The sequence below is a fragment of the Halyomorpha halys genome, unplaced genomic scaffold, assembly GCF_000696795.3.
Source record: "Halyomorpha halys isolate HHAL.00 unplaced genomic scaffold, Hhal_1.1 Scaffold972.1, whole genome shotgun sequence".
Classification (NCBI taxonomy): Eukaryota; Metazoa; Arthropoda; class Insecta; order Hemiptera; family Pentatomidae; genus Halyomorpha; species Halyomorpha halys.
In genome coordinates, this window is record NW_027115373.1 from 491,004 (window position 1) to 510,402 (window position 19,399).

General features: G+C 29.6%; 3 protein-coding genes across 5 annotated transcripts in view; 2 read left to right on the forward strand and 1 right to left on the reverse strand.

Moving 5' to 3' along the window:
• Positions 1-6,957, forward strand: part of LOC106687508 (TBC1 domain family member 15) — an 18,535-nt gene extending 11,578 nt beyond the window's left edge. For both annotated transcript variants that reach the window (XM_067052445.1, XM_067052444.1), the window contains 5 exons: positions 1,914-2,112; positions 2,213-2,430; positions 3,344-3,541; positions 4,201-4,317; positions 6,316-6,957. In XM_067052445.1, coding sequence (XP_066908546.1) covers positions 1,914-2,112; positions 2,213-2,430; positions 3,344-3,541; positions 4,201-4,317; positions 6,316-6,564 — 981 coding nt within the window. In that variant the 3' untranslated portion in view covers positions 6,565-6,957. The remainder of the gene's footprint in view (positions 1-1,913; positions 2,113-2,212; positions 2,431-3,343; positions 3,542-4,200; positions 4,318-6,315) is intronic.
• Positions 6,958-8,098: 1,141 nt separating this feature from the next.
• On the reverse strand, positions 8,099-14,854 carry LOC106687501 (protein arginine N-methyltransferase 9). 2 transcript variants are annotated; one of them, XM_067052443.1, is made up of 7 exons: positions 14,725-14,854; positions 12,790-12,916; positions 11,943-12,179; positions 11,277-11,444; positions 10,125-11,171; positions 9,871-10,018; positions 8,099-8,507 (listed from the first exon to the last, which is right to left on the reverse strand). In XM_067052443.1, exons 3-7 carry the CDS (start codon positions 12,050-12,052, stop codon positions 8,157-8,159), a joined length of 1,824 nt encoding a protein of 607 aa, XP_066908544.1. In that variant the 5' UTR covers positions 12,053-12,179; positions 12,790-12,916; positions 14,725-14,854; the 3' UTR covers positions 8,099-8,156. The 2 variants fall into 2 exon arrangements, with proteins under 2 accessions (XP_066908544.1, XP_014286911.1); XM_014431425.3 differs by lacking the exon at positions 14,725-14,854 and adding an exon at positions 13,004-13,467.
• Positions 14,855-15,619: 765 nt separating this feature from the next.
• LOC136797027 (uncharacterized) lies at positions 15,620-16,483 on the forward strand. Its single transcript, XM_067052442.1, has one exon. The coding sequence runs from the start codon at positions 15,620-15,622 to the stop codon at positions 16,481-16,483; it is 864 nt and encodes a 287-aa protein (XP_066908543.1).
• The last annotated feature ends 2,916 nt before the right edge of the window (positions 16,484-19,399 follow it).

The following is a 19,399-nucleotide window of genomic DNA, read 5'->3' on the forward strand; positions in this document are numbered from 1 at the left end:
CTTTTCATTCTACAGACAGTTCAGTATTCTTCCCAGCAAGTGCAGCATTGGTTTCCACTTTAAAGTCCAACTGCAGAAACTTTTTCTTCCTTATGTGAAGTAATTAATGAAGTCTTTCTCATCTAAGTAACCATGAAATTTAATGTCTTCTACTCTTTCAGCTTTTATGGTTTTTCAATCTCCAAATTTCGCATGCCCTTCAGCCTCTATGGTCCTGTAATTTATTTTTAAAAACTCTGCTTTAACATAGATGTTCAGTAGCTCCAATTAACCAAGTTTAGCTTTTTTAATTCATAAACAAATGCATAAATACAATAATAAAAGCTCCATTATTCCTAGAAACACCAGATAAACTATTCTGCTTAGGGTTGTCCATTTTGAATTTATAGAAATTCTCTTAATATGCCCCTATCCTCTAGCAATAGTGACCCTTAATTTTGAATTCCTTTCTATGAAGATTACAGTTAAATCCTGGACAATTAATCCTAAAGTGGCCTAAATTACTAAATTCAAAACAAGGCATGATTATTATGTGCTCTACACTCCTTTCTCATTAGATCAATATTTAGAAATAATACCACTTGATGTTTGAAATAACCATAAGTTGGAGTAAGTGATATTAAAATTATTGTAATAATCACATTTTCAGAGCAGATTTCTCCCATTTCTTCTTTTCTTATTGCCATATCTTCTACTCTTGACTGAAATGCAATTGAAAAACTCCTGTTTTAATAAATGAAGGCTTACCTAATTTGCCATTTATAAGACTGTAGTTTTACTCATTTATTTTCAAATAATCGCCGGTTAAAATGTGAATAGCTATCTCTTTAACTTTTAAAGCAATAATACCTTGACCTGTAGATCTTTTTGATCCCAGACCTCAGATATCGCATAACATAGCAGATCAAAAACAGAGATATAATCTATTATCTATCTATCTTACCTTGCTGTGTAGAACAACAGAGACCATAGGAAAGTTACATTAGTGAGGTCACATTATTGAGACAATTATGTATATTGTCATTGATCACATCACTGTGGGTATATTTGTCCCAGTATTTGAATTTAATGTGCTTAACACCCTCCATAAATAAAATGAAATCAACAATACAATCATATAAAATACAGAAATTATGATAATATTACAATAAACAGAAGTGCAAATAAAATATAATCACCATGACAAAATTTAGGCCAATATTTGAAGTTAATTATGGGGAAGATCATCAGGGTTGTGGTCAAAAGAGAAAAAAAAAATATTTAACAACTATTTTTTTATTTTTGTTTCTCTTTTGACCGCACCTTGACCATCTTCTCCATAATTTGAAATTATACAGTCAACTATTTATATATATAATTTAATAATAAAGTTTTGACTTAATTTATCAATAAATTCTTGCAATGGCCCAAATATAAATAATGCATTCATAATTTTTTATCTATATTGGTCTAATTTTATTATTAGATTCCTACAGTTAACAAACTTAAGTTTTTTGATGAGTTTTATAAATTAAAAAAGTTATCAGCTGCTGAATTCCAGTTTTTCAATTCCTCCAATTTTACAATTCATTCATATGATCCTTGGTTCTACAAACATGCTTAGTCTGTTGTATATTAATTATGATGTATTGTTTTCTATAATCCTCTGAAAAATGGAGGATTCAAGTAATGATTAGTGGAAAGATTTGTCCATATGTTTAAATTGCCCTAAAATGAAGTGGGATTGTGCCATGTGAGACCAGAATATGCCAACTCAGAATTCAGTAAATTAGTGCTCTCTGATGGCATTTCATTGAAGCTATTAATTTTCCTGTTTACCACAGTGCAGTGTTATGTTTGTACAAATTAAGAGTCCATTTTGCATGATAATTTCAGTTAGATGGTAAATGTATTTCATGATTTTACTTCCATAGGGAATCACTCCTAGTTTGCGACCTGAGCTATGGAAATATTTGTTAAGCTTATACCCCTGGAACTCTACTAGAAAAGAAAGGGAAGAAATTTTGAATGAGAAATCTGAAGAGTATAAACGAATGAAGGCACAGTGGTCGACAATGTCTGCTGATCAAGAGTCACGATTCACGTTCTTCCGAGACAAAAAAAGTCTTGTTGGTAGGTAATATTAGATATAGCCTGTATATATTCTTGTTTATTTCAAAACTTAGATAATTCGAAATATTTATTATAATAATAATAATGAGATTTTTTTCAGAAAAAGACGTCAATAGGACCGATAGGACTATGCCATTTTATGCAGGTGCAAACAACCCAAATCTTGAACTGCTCTCTCATATACTTATGACTTATGTAATGTATAATTTTGATTTGGGCTATGTTCAAGGAATGAGTGATTTACTTTCTCCAATTTTGGCTATTTTAGCTAATGAAGTTGAGGCGTTCTGGTGTTTTGTTGGTTTCATGAATATAATGGTAAGATTGTTTTTTTATTATTATTAATCTTTTCACTTTAATAGTATATGGGAAATTCTAGTACTGTTTTCATAAGTTATGACCAGCTTCTGACAGTTACGATCTGATTCAGTGGTTGCCATAAATTCCCTATATTAACTTTATTAGAATGAAATCCTCAATATTTTCAATAAAAGTTTTAATGTTTTATAACTGCTTAATGTCCTGTTTCACATACAAGTAGCATTAAATCCACTGGAAAGAGTTATAGTAGAATCGGCTACTATTAATATAAACAGAATTGATAACTCTTAGTACAAACTAATTATTAGTATATATTTTATCATATACAGGATGTCCAAAAAGGTTGAGTGCTATTTAAAAGTTAAACAAAAATAAAAAATCAAAGATCTTTGAGGAAAATTATTTATTTATAATGCGGTCATAATGGAAAAATATTGTCTAAATGGCATTTCATAAACAGTGAGAATTATTTTCTCTTAAAAGTTCTAAGAGTAACACGGGTTCATAAGAGAGAGGGACAGATTGTACAACGCAGTTCTCATATTGGAATTTTAGTATGGATGAAACTCGTTTCATGTCAATGGACCCTTTTATTGTTGACCAGTTAAGGGTTCCATTGCTGCTAAAATTCCATGAACAGGGCTGTATCTAAACTTTCTCCTTCCTCCCGAGAACCAACTCTTCTCATAGTAATTCAAAGAATAAATACCATTCATTCTTTTTGAACACTGTCATTTTTAGTGTCTGATTTTCCATGTAATTATTTACTGTTAAAGTGTAAACATAGGCAATAAAAATATGCTGCTTTTAAGCTGACACTTGCTATATGCATTCGTTATTTATAACAATGTTACTATTCCATTACAGTTTTTGTTTCTTCATGGCTTATGGTTTCTTCTTTTCATTTCAGTACCATAATTTTGATGAAGATCAATCGGGAATGAAAAAACAGTTAAGCCAACTGCATACACTGTTGACAGCAGTTGCACCAGACTTAGCAACCTATCTAGATAGTCATGACTCAGGTAGCATGTGTTTCTGCTTTCGTTGGCTTCTTGTCTGGTTTAAAAGAGAATTTACCTTGGAAGATGTCAATGTTTTATGGGAGGTAAGTATCTAAAATCCTACTATCGAAATTTCAGTGCAACGCCTCTTTTTTGAAAAAATTTTAAAAATCCTTAAATATTACTTCTTCAAGCCAAAGAAGCAAACTGTTTACAGTCCCAGGAACTCTTGCAAAGAAAATTGACATCATCTGATAAAAACTTTGATAGAACTTTTTTGACTCTTTATTGCATTGCCGATAAACAAATGAGAGTTTTCCAGTCAGATCATGCTACCTACAAAAATTGTGGCTGTTCTAAAGATACAAAAAATTCATTTTCAATTTCTGTTAATAAGAAAAAAAAGTGTTTTATTTCCTTTGACATGACAAGGTTCAAACCTCATTTCATACTATAAAAGATATTGAAATGCTGTTAGAACCTGACTAAGTGACATAGGTGCAAGTGAAGATAAAACTTTTTTAAAAATAAAAAACATGTAGGATTTTCTATATTCAATCTCTTGATAAATAAAAAATTGGGAAAGTTGTAACTAAATTATTTCAAAACTGTTCTTTTTGGTATGACTAAATGGACGCGAGTGGAATACCTTTTTTTTAAGCTGAGTGCCTCGAAGACTATTGACAAATTTTGTAAAAACTCTATTTCTTTGGTCTTTTGACTATCACTATGACAATAATATTGATATCAACTTTTTTTTCAGGTCTTATGGACTGGTCTTCCTTGCTCTAATTTCCACTTACTTATATGTGTAGCTATTTTAGAAAAAGAAAAATCTAAGCTCATGACTGCTGGTAATGGGCTGAGTGAAGTATTAAAGGTAGATATATTTTTTTTTAAATTTAAAATCAACACAACAGAGGAGAGGATAATTTATTTAAGTTGGAGTTGTTTTGATTTTTTCCCTCTATAAGTTGATTTATAATTCAAGTATTAATATTATGAAGTTGCTTAGAATTATGCGAAGGTCTACACTTTGCCCTTAAACTTTCCCTGTTGGGGTAAAAGCAGATTTGAACAAAGCATCAAGTGGGGAACATATCCCACTCTTCTTTATAGTCCTAATGTAATATTTTTACCTAAATTTATTTTTTTCAAATAACCCTTTAGAGGGTATGATTAATCAACTTTGGTCATGCTTCCTTCAGCCCCACACCTCCTTCATCCTTTGAGAGTACCGCTCCTTCTCCTCCTGAGTCCATTTCCTTCCACATGTTGATTTTATCCTTTCCAGGAAGAAAAAGTGTTCTGTCAGTTATTATCTTTATTTTTATTATAAATCACATATATAGTAAGAGAAAGTATTTCGATGATGAACAATTTCGAATTCCTGTTTTCAGTAGAAATACATATTTTGAAGTTCCTGCGAGTCCAAATAACAATCTTGCAAAAAATCTGTATTTGTAATCAATGAAAAGTCATATGAAATTGAATTTACATATGCGTGGAGTGTGACTGCAACTTTTTTTTATATTATCAACTGATCGGAAGGGCCACGGGCCACTGTATAGAATCAATTTTTCAAATTTTTTTTTTATTTTCTCAAAAATGGCTCTACGATTTTGATTACATTTGGTATATCAATATATAATTAAATTGTCTTTAATATCAGCAAGGACTTATCCTCATCGAAATAGTTTAAACAAGAATTAAATGCAGAATTTTCGAAATTGCTTCCTCTTAAATAACTTTAATTTTGTTTGTTTGAAGTAATTATTCATTTCACATTTTTACTAGTAATGAAAATTGGATAAACATAAACTATGAAGGGATTTAATTATTAACTTAAGGTGTTAGGAGAAAAAATATTTTCTTCAGGTTGAAAATACATTTCTGGAAATAAGAGTAGACGTATTGTGTATTATTGGAATGCCAAAGATTTTAGATATGATAATTTTAACGTAGAAAGTTATAGAAGCTAATAGAGAATGACGATAAATACCTAAATAAAAGGTATGTCCTAACATAAATTTGACTATGCTAACAGATAGAGCGTATAGTGATTTAGTTTTGATACTTAAGTCATTTTTTTTTTTTTTGTGACCATAGTTTTAAATATTTAATCCTTTTTAATTAATTTAATCTAATATATAAGACTTTTAGTTGACAGGATAGATAACTTCATAAAATCGTTCTTTGTTAGCTGATTGCTAAATAGATAACCGATATATTTATGTTTCTGCCATAATTTTGCTAAAGAAAAATGTTCAAATTTTATATTGACAATTATTACCCAAAGTATTTATCTCTAAACTGTTGCAATTGAATTGAGCCAATCTATCAACTTAACTGCTCACTTCATAAATTAGTACTAAAGTATTGCGACAGTGAATAGTATAAAAATATCTCTTCTAAAACGAGCGAGGATGAATTTTAACTCAATATAGGTTGGTAAGTGAAAGTTATGTGATGAGCCATCATCATCATACCAGCTTTTCCCCTAATTTAAATAGGTTCAATTTGTTTAAAATTATTTTTTTTATTGTTTAAAAAAAATTCAGATTTATTATTCATTGAACCTCTCTAGCGTTATATCCTCCGTCCATTTCCTTGACTTTATTGCTAATAATGCATAACTCAGTTAAATTTAGGGGGAAAAGGTTTCATGATCTTGTCATTAGAGCAGCCCTATTCAAACAAAAGAAGATTGTAAGTCACTTACCTTCTTACCCTATTTCTTTGTGGTAAGTGCTTACTTGGGTTGGTGTGCTTAGTTTGTTTTTGATTTATTTATCTTTTCTTTTTTTCATATTTATTAATAACTTTTTTACCCTTAAATTTTAGATTGTTTAAGATCTTAACCATGTTTTTGTTCCAGCATGTGAATGATTTATCATATGATATGGATTTAAATGATATTCTTATGAGAGCAACTGCTATTTATAACCAACTTGATCAATCTTCGAATTTAACTGCCTCTACCCAAAGGGTTCTTGGACTTGCTCATGATCTTATGTCTCCAAAACAGAGTAAAAGTGAATCTGAAGATGTTATCGAAGAAGTAAATATAGATACTAGTATGATGGAAAATGGTTATGAAAAGAGTATAGAATTTAATTATTTTTGAGTGTATGATTTATGCGTTAACCCTCATTTTCGCGTACCCTCTTTCAAACTGGTATGTTATCTGATTAAAAAAATCTCTCAAAATATTTAAGGAAATTTAAACGAGAAATTTAAATATTTATAAGAAAATAATATTGAAAATCCACTCTTCTTGATTGTTATGACATGTTTATTTTTTTAAGGATTGTATTTTTGAATTCATTGCTAAAAGTTGAGCTTTTGTAATAATTTTAAGATGTGTTTTTTGCTTAGTATAGATAGATAGATATATATATATGTATATATATATTTTAGAAAATTAAATATTTGTTACTTTGCTTTTTAACATAAAGTGGAACATATCAGCCAGAAATGTCATTGAAAACGAAATAGAATGTTATATTTTATTTCTCAATGTTTTCTCCTTCAGTTTATGTTCATCCTTCTCACTTATATTTGTTTATCTTTTGGCTAATCTGAGAGAAATTTTCCTCTTAGATACAAGTTGAACCGAGGGGCTGCTAGCGAAAACCCCACTACTAAAAATAAAAATCGAAAAACAAGCTAGAGACACAATAATGTAGTGTACTCCTTTGCATATGTGATTATACGACTGAATCTGTCCAAAATACTACAGTTTGTACTGTATAAGCTTTATAAATATAACTGTTTGAGAAAAACTTCATAAGTCTGGATTGTTTCTTACAAAGACTCCAGTTGTCATTGGGGAATCATGTAATTGCTTTTGAAAACTCAGATAATCACAATGCTGCTACAAGTGCATAAATGAAAAAATTATATTTTTTCATTGATTATCCATTGGTATTTGTTATATAATGTAACTTATTATGGCTATACTGTAACAGTTTTTTTTTATTTTATTAGCTTTTAAATAAAATATTCCCTTTAATTCAGTGGTTCCCAAACCAAAGACGTCTGTACACCACTAAGGTGGAAACTAAACCGACAACAACGGCCCAACTTGGGCAAGGAGAGTCCCCCTATATAAATAAAAAAATATTTTAAAATAGGTAGCTTATAAGTGGAATGTGAGTCATCTATGTGTTAAAAACCTTTTAGCTAGCAAACTAACATGATTAAAGATAGTAAAACATTTTAGCAATAAATCCTCACAAAAATATGTGTTGCCATATCCAGCCCTCTCTGCGGACACCCTCCCCTTTGGGAGCGATTGATTTAACTAACAGGAGATTAGTTATTACTTTGGAATATTTTAAAATTCACTGTACTGCTGTAGTAGGAAAATTAATAAAATATGTTTTATTAATTTTTCTACTTTCAAACCTTCATCAGGATTGCTATCATTATATTAAGCCATCATCTAAAATTAATATTGTTTATGTAGAGCTTTAGTAAAAGCTCTAAACAAATACAATATAAGTAAAATTATCTTTTGAGTACTATTTTGTCTTATTGAGAAAGATTTTCAATTAATCCTATTTCACCAGTAGAAAATAAAATAGGTCATCAGAATAATAAACATAAAAAGTTTCTACTTATAAAAACATTGGTTTAAATGACAGAAGATATAAAAATATAATTTAAATATATATTATTTATATATTATACATTGTACAAACTTATATCTAGTTATCACAGATTTTTTATAGATGATGCAACAAACTTCATTGCACCTGAATTATAATACAAAGAAAGTTTAATCCTCATGTTTTTTTCAATGTTGACTGCATCATCTAGTAACATTGCAGCTTGATTTATGTGTGAATCTGGAGATCTAGTTGAAAAGCTAATTTCAGGATTATAGTTCATGGAAAACCAATATAAAACAGAATTGATGCAGCCTGTTTTGTCAATTTCTAATTCTTTTTCAAAGAGATATGGTTCATTTATAATGTTATTCATATCCAAAACCGCTATGTCAAAGCAAGCTGACATTTCCTGAAATGCTAATTCTTCTAACTTGAAATCAACCATATGGGAAACCTATAAAGAATAAAAAAATAAAAATATAAAAAAGTATAGTTTAATCAAGAAGTGTTGACTGATCGAGTTGAGGGGTTTGCAACATACTCTGTCCCTATTCCCTTGTTATTCTCAGTCGAAACCATTTCTTCTTCCAGGAATATCATTTTGTCATATTTCATCACAGAGGCTCTTCTTCTACAAACACTATCCTATCATGTTCCTTATCTTGTAGGATTGTAGGGAGTGTGCATTCCCCTCATCACAACCAGTCAGAACATCTTGGATTTAGTTAACTCAATATTTCTTTACTTGTAGGTACATAAAAACTCATCTGGTTGAATTGTATAATGAATGAGATCAAAACTGAAAGTTTTATCATGTTCCACATATATAATATGTATTTTTAAAGTAATTTAGATAGGTTAAAAAGAACTGAAAGAAAAAATAGACCTATTATTAGATACACTTAAAATGGGTGCCACAAGGGTTCTGGTACCTCCCCTATTACATGCCACCTTCACTATAGTATTTCTATATTATAGAGAAGATTGTTTCAAACAAACGCTTTTCTACATTAGTAAATTTTGAGAATACACATAATCAAAATGGTTGATAACAATTATTTATACAATAAAAATGAATATTGCAAAATCTTTTCTTTTTTCATCAAAGATCATAGTAGTAAAAAATATTAAAATATAAGTATTACTTCAGGAAAGACATGTTGTTAAATTTTAATTAATAAATAAATAATACTTCAATACAAAAAGCAATTAAAGCAGAAAATAATGCACAAGCCTTAAAGAGCCTTCCGAATTTATTTTATTTTGGCAGATTTCAAAATCTGTTTCAACTGTCCAATGATTAATGAAGTGTTAAAGTGAGAGAGGAACAATATTTATTTTTAATCAGGTTCATGTAGGAGTAAGATTGTTCACACAGATATGGTGAACCAAACCTACAAGAATAGAAGAGGAAAATTTCCTGATTGCAAGAACTTCCAGCTCGCCCTTTTTCCCTTAGCCAATTTTTAGCACCCTTCTACTTGATTTAAAATTTCTATTATCAATATAATATATATACTAATTTCAGGAATAGATTTTTTTTTTTGTAATACCAAATTCAAATAATAAAATTTTTTTTTAAACCTATTGGTCGGTTGTGTACCAATCCTGAACCCTTACCATGCCTTAAGTTGGGCAACCGTAGTATAAACCAAATAATAGTTTTTTTTTTAATTCTATTCTTTGAAGTAGTTATTTCCAAAGGGAAACCGACTTGCCTTGATCAAGTTGGTATTGGTGCTTTACCTCCAAAGAGTGAGTATTAATTTTTCCCCACTGATAAATATATAGATGCATAATTAATGCAATATAAATACCTTATATTCATTTATATACTCTGCAATCTTCAAATCATCTTTGCCTGAATTCATAAGGGATAAATTGGCTAATTCTTCTGAAAAAACTAGCATACAATGTATAGTCAATTTTGACGGTAGCAATAATCCATTTGGGGTCAGGAGATTCCTAAAACAGTAAACAATGTTTAGGGAAATTATTAATTTAAATTGTTATTACAGTTCACTTTTATAATATATAATAATGCAAAAGCTTTATTACAATTGAATTTTACCTCAATACAGGCACCAATGATATAACTTCCTCGTCTATTTCCCCAGCTGTTGTCAAGATGTCTAACAGAATAATGTCATACTTAATATCTGGCTGTTCAATATGGGTTAACATTTCTGACCATTCTTGATGTTTTATTTTATTTTTATTAATGTTGGATCCTAATGATTTTATTATAACATCTAAATCTTCCAAATGTTGACTAGAAGAATGTATTGTCCCATTGAAATATTTACTGGCTAATAAAGAAAAATATGGAAACCAAGATAAATCTAGTAACAAAATTTCATTGTACACATCTTTTATGTGTTTTAACAATTGTATATATGCAAGTAATAATGTTTCACAGTTCAAAAAACGTATTACAGGCTGAGGTAAACATATTGTGGAATTTCCATTACTATTGGTGTCAGTCTTAACAGAAAGTATGCCATCTTTACAAGAAGCAGATATGGAAATAGAACATTTGTTACTAATAAAACTCTGCTTCTTCATTGGAAAGATTGCTTGCTCCCAGCAGCAACGATTCTTTGATAATGGAGATGATGTGACAGTTATTTCTTCGTCTAGCATTAAATCAAACCAAACTACCAAAGCATCAAAAAATCCAACATCGCTTGATTCAATTTCTAAGCGTTTTTCTTGATCTCCACTATAAAACCTCTTCAACTGTGAGACATTATTGAAATCAAATTCAAAAAGTTGGAGTGTTGGTCCGAGGGATTTAAAAACAAGATTTTTTAAATTTTCAGTGTCATATGGTTCGGTAGAAAAAGCAAATGACTGCAATAATGATAAATCAAGACCTTCAGTAAAACTGCATCTTTTAATACGATTTGAAAGCAAAATGTAATTTTTTCTGGCTACATCAAGACTTTCTATCGGAGTTATGAACAGAGTCGCACCATGAGGTATTACTCTATGAAAAATTTCTCCATTTTCATTTATTTTCAGTTCTAATAAATTATCCCAAGCATGAATTAATGTCTGTAAAATATGTTCACCCAGAAGACCTCCATCAAAAGTTTCTGTCACGGCCAAAGATAATCTGTAATTTTATTATTATTATTTTACTTTACTATTTAAACAAAATATTAATCTATAAACTATAACTATAACTCAACTACAAATATTACTATAACTCACATCTTACCTGTGTGGTACATCTTCAGGTACACTGAGTTCATTAGAAAGTTTATTAATGAGAACAATCGAATCTTTCAAATGATTAGCTTTGAGAACTTTATCTGCAATCGAGATCATTGTAGGGGAATAATCACAACTGTAAATGCTTGTGGCTCCAGCTTTCCTGGCATAAATGCTGAAAAAAATGTATATTTAAATTTTTAAATAGCAAATCTCAATACTCCTAAGACATTAATCTAGGTTTTAGTTTTTTTTAAAGATATCCATATCATTGCTTCAGTAAAATTTCCTAACCAGCTCGGATTTGTTTTCTTAATTTATGTTTCCAATACCATGCTTAGACTAAAGATTGTAGTGAACTCTACAAGTAAGAAATTTAGAGTTCACTTTTCACTTTAAATTTCAACATGACCTGATTTAATAATTGATTATTTACGTGATTATTATTAAGGACTGCCTGCATACTGCACTTTATTCCATGAATATAAGCAAGTTCTGACTTCTTTCCAGGTCCAGTACCTTAAACACCTGCTTACTTGAAACTTCAAAAAGGCAATGAATGATATTTGTAAAAATTATTAGATAAATAAACAAAAGTTATTAATTTCAATAAAAAGTAATAGAGTACCAAAAGTATTAAATCAAATATTATAAGCAACAAATAAATAATTACCTCAAAAGTCCTGTACCAGTACCAATGTCTAGGACAGTTTTGAAATTATTTTCAATCTTTTTACTGATTGCTCTGTAATAAGATTCATTCCTTACTGCATCATTCAGCATTCGGAAATGCCAACGTTCAACCAAATGACTTTTTGTGATTTCTTGATTGCGATAAGCTGGCAAGTAATACTGATTCACTTGTAATGCCTTCTTGAAATAAATTAATGCCTCTTTCAACTGTTCAAGCCTATAAAATTGTATACTAATATATTTTAGATAATGTATATTTCTCTATAAACAAATAAATTGCGTATATAACAAAGAAAATCAACGTTTGTATACAGTATATAGCAAAAAAAAAGACATAACATTGTCGGTTAGAACAAGAAAGAAGATTCCATCAATTATAAACCTCATCACTTCGTATAGTAATTAGGAACTAGAAAAAAATATCGGTTGAAGGTTTTAGAGATGTTCTAAAAATTTGTGACCTCCAATAATCATGAAAATAAAAAATATATCAAATCAATGAGAATTCCTTTGTATTATATATATATATATTTTTTTATCCAGAACATCTTTTAGAAACAACTGAGGTTCAATCAAATGAGATCTAGGAAGGGATCTGAGCAGAAAGTTTTGAAAACTTGTTCCTTTATATTCTATGGGTGCTGATTACAAATTTCCTCTTTGTGATCTTTAATACAGTTTTTCCAAAATGAAAAAAGTTTTCCACCCCTTTTTAAAGGCTTTGTAAGTTACTTTTAATATCATCGGCTACTATCATCAAAAAACAAAACTTATCAGAAAAAGCTCCGGAATAACATCATAAAATGTGTTGTCTATGAAAAGTCTACCTGCATAGATGAGCTCCCAAATTATTTAGAATCACTTCATCTTCTGGAAAAACTGCTAATGCTTGTTCATATGAAGTGAATAAATCATTGTACCGTTCCTGATTTTCTAAAATTCTGCCTAGAGAACCTACAACATTAATTGATTTCAGAAATATGTAAGATTATATTGTTTTAAGTTCAACATTAAGAGACTAAAACAGACATAAGAACCTACAAAGTGCAGATGAGAAAGAACTTCTTAATTCGTTTTTCCACTCTGGCATTAACTGAAATGATAATAAATAGTGAAGGAATGCCTTTCCTGGCAAATTATCATTCATGTACTCATCAGCTAACTGCCTAAAGTTGGAAGCCAAATCTAACTTCCCTTCCATTTATTGGGATTTAATAGTAACAAACATGAATAATAAAAACCAAAGATAGATAAATCAAAACTTAATATATTGAATAGCTCATGAATACACATTAAAAGTATCTGCTACTAAAACTTTTATTTCAGAAACATCTAACATTGTGAAATGAAGACGGTATCTATTCGTATTGAAAAAAATCAGAAACCACAATAATAATTTATCTAACAATTTCATTTTTATTGCTCAACTCCAAACTCTAGATTCGTTAACATCAAATAACTTAACTTCAGAACGACCGCTCACAATGACTTTGTTCGAGAAGGAACCGTTCAAAAATATTGATAATTATGTCTGAATTGCATAGAAATATATAGAAACATACATATTTCTATGATGTTATTTTTATTGTAAAACCAAATGAGGACATACGAAATGAGGAAGAAAAATTCAATTTTCCTGAGACAATTATTAGGTTATTGATCTACCAGCAGGTACGTAAACCATTAAAAAATATACCAGAATCAAAACTTGAGGCTTGATAAATATCATTGTCTAAAATGTATAACCGCTTTCTAGTCTTCCTGACCGAACATCTTGAAGATGGTTAGGCTTCGTTGACATCTTCCTTCAAAATAAATAATGAGATTCAAGAAGTATTGTCTTGAATCAGAGGACAGTCCTGGAATTCTGTTCACATCTTCAGATGGATTACTGAATAATAACAGAACAGAGTAGTGAATTGGTTTAGTTTTCTGTATAAATATCACGTAATTCGATTTTGAAATGGAGAAACATAACTTACCCCTTTACATTAGTTTTCAGTTGTTTTATAATACTTGTTTTAATAATGCAGTCACATATTGAAGGCCATTTTAACGCAAATGGAAAAACATGGGAGGATACAACTAAAGAGTGAAGCCCGGCGATGAATGATAAACACATAAAGGGCCTCTTCGAAGAAGTTTTTCCCCATCTCAAGGTCACATTTGGAAATAAAATAATTTTTTCCCGGAGTTTGGAATAAAGAATTTCTGAACGATAGAAAAACTGTCAGGTAGGTATACCAGATATTTTGTTCTAAAAATAAAATTAAAATATTTTATTAATAATACGTAAAAAAAGTTGATAATTTGAATTGGGTTGCAATAAAATTTTTACTTTTTGCTTCAGCCGTTTAAATAATGGCGTAAATACGATAGTGTTTGACCTAAGCTTTCTTTGAGGAAGGAGAATAATGGAGATGGTAAGATGCTATAAAAAGTGAAGCCAAAGAGGTGAAGTGGGCGTGCTGCAGGAGTAGCAAAGCCTACCTTACGTCTCGGTTTACATTACATTTGGTATTATCCTAATATATAGCACCAATTTTCAAGAATAGTTTAATGAATATTCAGTATTAGTTAATCAAATTACTAGAAATATTATTTATTATGTTTTAGATTCAGTTCATACCAACGATTTTTACAAATAATTACAAAAACGTTTAACTTACGTCTAAGTAAACCTGTGCAAGATAGGGGTGGTCAACTTTACTCTTTTTTTGGCTTTACTTTACTTTCTCTTTGAAGAAAAACAAACTACTTACCTTATTTGCTTAAAGGGAAGTAGCAGTGCTGATGATCATATCAAATCTTCATCATACCTTTTATTTCTTCTTTACCGAAGCCCTGACCACCTTCAAATTCACATACGTCCAAATCATCAAAACTATTTCTAAAAATTAAACAATAAACGCTGATTTCGTTGTACATGCAGTCAAGGTCCTTTAGTTAGTTCTTTTTAAACTAAAAAGAAGATACAAAAATAGAAGTGAAATAAAATCATGATAAATGATAAAGTACTTCTCAAGTAGGAATTATACCAACATCAGAAAAATATCTGAGATGAATGAACCAATCAAATCAATCATAAGTAAATTTTTTTTTTAATGAGAGTAAACATTTTCACTGATTACCCAAATTTAAATGTTTTATCTCTATTATCTTGTTTGTTCGAAGGTTTGATTTTATATCAAGATATTATGTTTTGCAATACTGAGACTTAGTACCTAGTCATGATAAACATTCTTGGACAGAATCCTATTGATTCTGGTGTAATGCTATCGGTAATGTGGAACAGTTCCGTTCCAGGAATGTAACGGGTTGGAACAGGTACAGTTAAACCAGGTATCAAACCCCTATTATCAGCGTTTCTCATAACAGCCACCAAACAGCGCTGGGGAACGCCCATCATCTATATATTGATAAACCAGCAATTTTACCTGTTTCTTTCTGGGTGATCTTTTTACGCTTGAATTTTACCACACTTGTTTTTTTAATCTAATCTATCTTTGAAATATTCAACGGGATAGTCTTCCATATACCATTGAATGTACAGTTATAACATTCACTATAGACTTTCTTATCAGTTTTATCTATATTACATTGTGCCAAAAATTGGTAGTGTTTATTTTTAAGTTTTATGTTTTATTTTTTAAAAAAATGATAAAAATTTGGGAATTGCCCTCTACTGAGGAAATGGCAGTAAAATATTTCCAAAATTTCGGAATTATTTCATCTACAAAAGTTTGCGATAATGGTCATGATATGTCCATTTATGGGATGAAGCAATGGAGGTGTAGAAGTGTACATTGTGCCCAGCGTATATCAATAAGAAAAGGAACATGGTTTTCAGGATCAAAATTGCCTTTCACAACAACCCTCAGATTTATTTATTGTTGGTCCCAAAATTTAACATCAATAAAATGGGGAAAACAGCAATTAGATTTATCGATGAAAACTGTAGTTGATTGGAATAATTTCCTGAGAGAGATGTGCGCCCGAAGCATACTATCCAAAGGGAAGAAAAAAATTGGAGGACCAGAAAAAACTGTGGAAATAGGTGAAAGTCTTTTTTCTAAAAGCAAAATCCAAAACAGTAGATTGCTTTCAGAACAATGGATTTTAGGAGGAATCTGTAGAGAAACTGATGAATGTTTTGTTGTAGCTGTTTCGGATAGAGAAGCTAGTACTCTTTTACAAGAAATAGAAAATAATATCGAAGAAGAATCAACTATTGTTTCTAACTGTTGGAAGGGATATAAAGCAGAACTGAGAGATGCAAATTTTGAACATTTCAAAGTCAATCACAGTTATAATTTTATTGATCCATACAGTGATGAACACACTCAGCACATAGAAAGACTATGGCGTTCTGCTAAATGGCAAAACAAAAAGCATGAAAGATTCGTTCAGCAGCATTTAGATTCATATTTGTATGAATTTATGTGGCGGCACCTTCATAAAGAAGAAGACCCATTTATTGCTATTTTGAATGACATTAGGGATTTTTCACCACTAAAATAATATTAATTATTGTTATATATATATTTTTTATAAATACATAAAAAAATAAAAATGCTTCGCCTTCCTGCCATACATAAGAACTTACGTCTGTTGATTTCAACTCAAAAATCATAAAGTTCAGTGCCAAATATGTCACAGTTAATGAAAAAAACTGTTTCCAACTTGTCTCAAAGTAGAATTTGTCACCACTATTAAAGAAAACGATTCGAAAAACCTCTTGAAAATAATGAAATAACTAACCTTATACCGTTGTTCAAGAAAGATTGGGCAGTTTAATACTGGCATATCTGTAATGTCTCGCATGGAAAATTATGAAGATTTTTTTTTTTTTACAAAGTGGCAACATAATTTTAATACAAGGATTTTTTTTCTCCAGTAAAATGTGTTTAACTTACTGGACATAAAGTTTTTTTTATTTCCTTGATCCAATAATTATATATATATTTTTTGTACTGTATTTGCTGTTTTTTTTTTTTTTTAAATAGTTACATACCTTATCCCTTGATAATTTTCAACAATCTAAATTATAAAAAAAAATTAATATCATTTATTTCCATTTTTTTTATTTTCGAAAATACTACAGCATTTATTTTAATAATTAATGAGGTGTAGATAGTTGACCGTAGATTAATGATTGGAGAAGTTTGTTGGGGGGAGCAGTCAGCAAAGAACAACATAAATAAACAAAACCATAGGCATAAAATAAATAAATATGGTTTTGTTTATTTATGTTGTTCTTTGCTGACCGCACCCCCCGACAAACTTCTCCAATTATTTTAATAATTATATTGTCATTTATGAGGCTATGTGAGCAAAAGTGGTCAAACTGACAATGTATTTTAGACCACAATTGCATTTCATTTTGACTAAAAACATTGGAGCGATCAAGGGCTATCTGCTGAATTATTTAAAATATACTATTAAAAAAAAGAGCAATACTGGAGTTTTCAAGATTTTGTGGGTTAGGTCACACTCAATCTCTCATAGCCTCATACACTTGTGGTGTTTTCATGGGCTGCTACTTTGAGAGTTTACCTGTCAGTGTATATTTTCTAAATGTCAGATGCAACATCATAGGTATACACAATGAAAAAAAAAAAATACAGGAAATAAGATATATAGATATATATTGCTAAAAACAAAATGTTACAAATAAAAATCCATACAAAATACTTAAAAATAAACAAAATCAGATAAAAAAATAGAATAAAAAAGAAAATTAAAGATACATAATCACTCCAAAAGTAACACTGTTTAGAAAAACTTTATTTGCATTATAACAATAATGGAACAATTACAAACAATAAAAGTAATAACTAATAAATAAGCACTGGTTTTTATGCAGGTAGTATGTTATTTAAATAACCATGTGGTTTTCGATGGAATAACTACTATTCATATACTTGCTCTGTAATATCAATTAATATACTTATATCTTCACCACTTCCAACTGTAAACAGCAATACAAAAGTGGTGGGGCTACCAGCACTAATTCATTGCTCCTATGATTCATAGTTATAAAAATTAATGATGTTATTGAAGCCTTATTTTTCGTTGCATCGTTGTAGAGTTCAAGCTATAACCCATTTATACCACTCATTCCAAAGTAAAGGGACTATCAAATTGAACCTTTACTAACCCAATCTTTGGTGAGACTGAAACGTGGTAAGAAAAAAAAAAGATCATCAAATTTTATAATTTCAAATCAAATTTAAAGTAGTGAAAAAATTAATAAATAAGTGAAAATAACATGTATTCAAAAAGAAATTTAATTATTAAAGGCCATAATTAATTGCTATCCATTTCTATGGAATTAACGAACTAATAAAAAATATCTGGTATGTCCACTCATAGGGCTTAACAATAACAACAGACAATATGAACTATGTTTTGTTTATCTTTGCTATTATTCGCCCAGTACATATCTTTTATAGCCTTCTAAACAATTTCATTATCTTCCCATCAAGCATTTGAAGAGTTCCATAAGATATATAATTATTGAAATATTCAAAGAAGTGAAAAATAAACAATAATAAGCGAATGAGTTTACAAGAGAACTTTCATAAAATAAAGCAAGAACTATTTTTAAAATCATGGACACAAAATACAATAAGATGTATCTATATTTACACTGGTCTAATTTAAATGATTTTGTATTTGTATTATGAATAATTTAATTACTTTTCCAGTAGGAATACACATAATTTTTGCTTATGAGCAAAGTAAATTTACTTTTCATCTTTGTTCATGCTTTTGAAGGTTTTTTCAATAAATGAAAAGTAAGCACTTTTAGGAAAATATAGGCAACTATCATCAAAAGTTTTAGAACCATGCTGGTGCTAGTCTATAAACTCTCTTCGTTGTGTATAATGATTAGGCTTCAGTTCTTGAATAAATTATATAAATTCTCATTAATTGAACTTAGTAAAAATTGAGATACAGATCTTCAGTGAGTATACACTGTAGAGCCCTTGAAATTAGCAATTCTTGTCCACGACACCAAATTGATGTTCCTGGATTTTCAATATTGACATTTGAACCGCTTGTTTTTTGAGAACCAGTGTGTTTAACCTCATCAATTGGTCCATTCTGCCTGAATTATTTTTCTCTCTTTTCATAATTGATAAAAATAAATCATTATTCTAACTAAATTTTTAACGAAATTTTCAAACCGTAGCTGGCATACTTTCTTTTCTTTTGAAATATTTTTTAAAAATAAAAACACATTGTTTTATTGTGTAACACTCCATTTTTACTAACCCAAAACTACCATTTGTCAAATATTTTTTTAACAGGGTTTATGGCACTTTACTACACAAATGGAGGTAAACACAAATCTTTTGTGTAATTTTGGGACATCTGATAGGTTATTTAGCACAGTTGAGTAAACAGCTATCAGAGGCCGGCAAAGCAAAA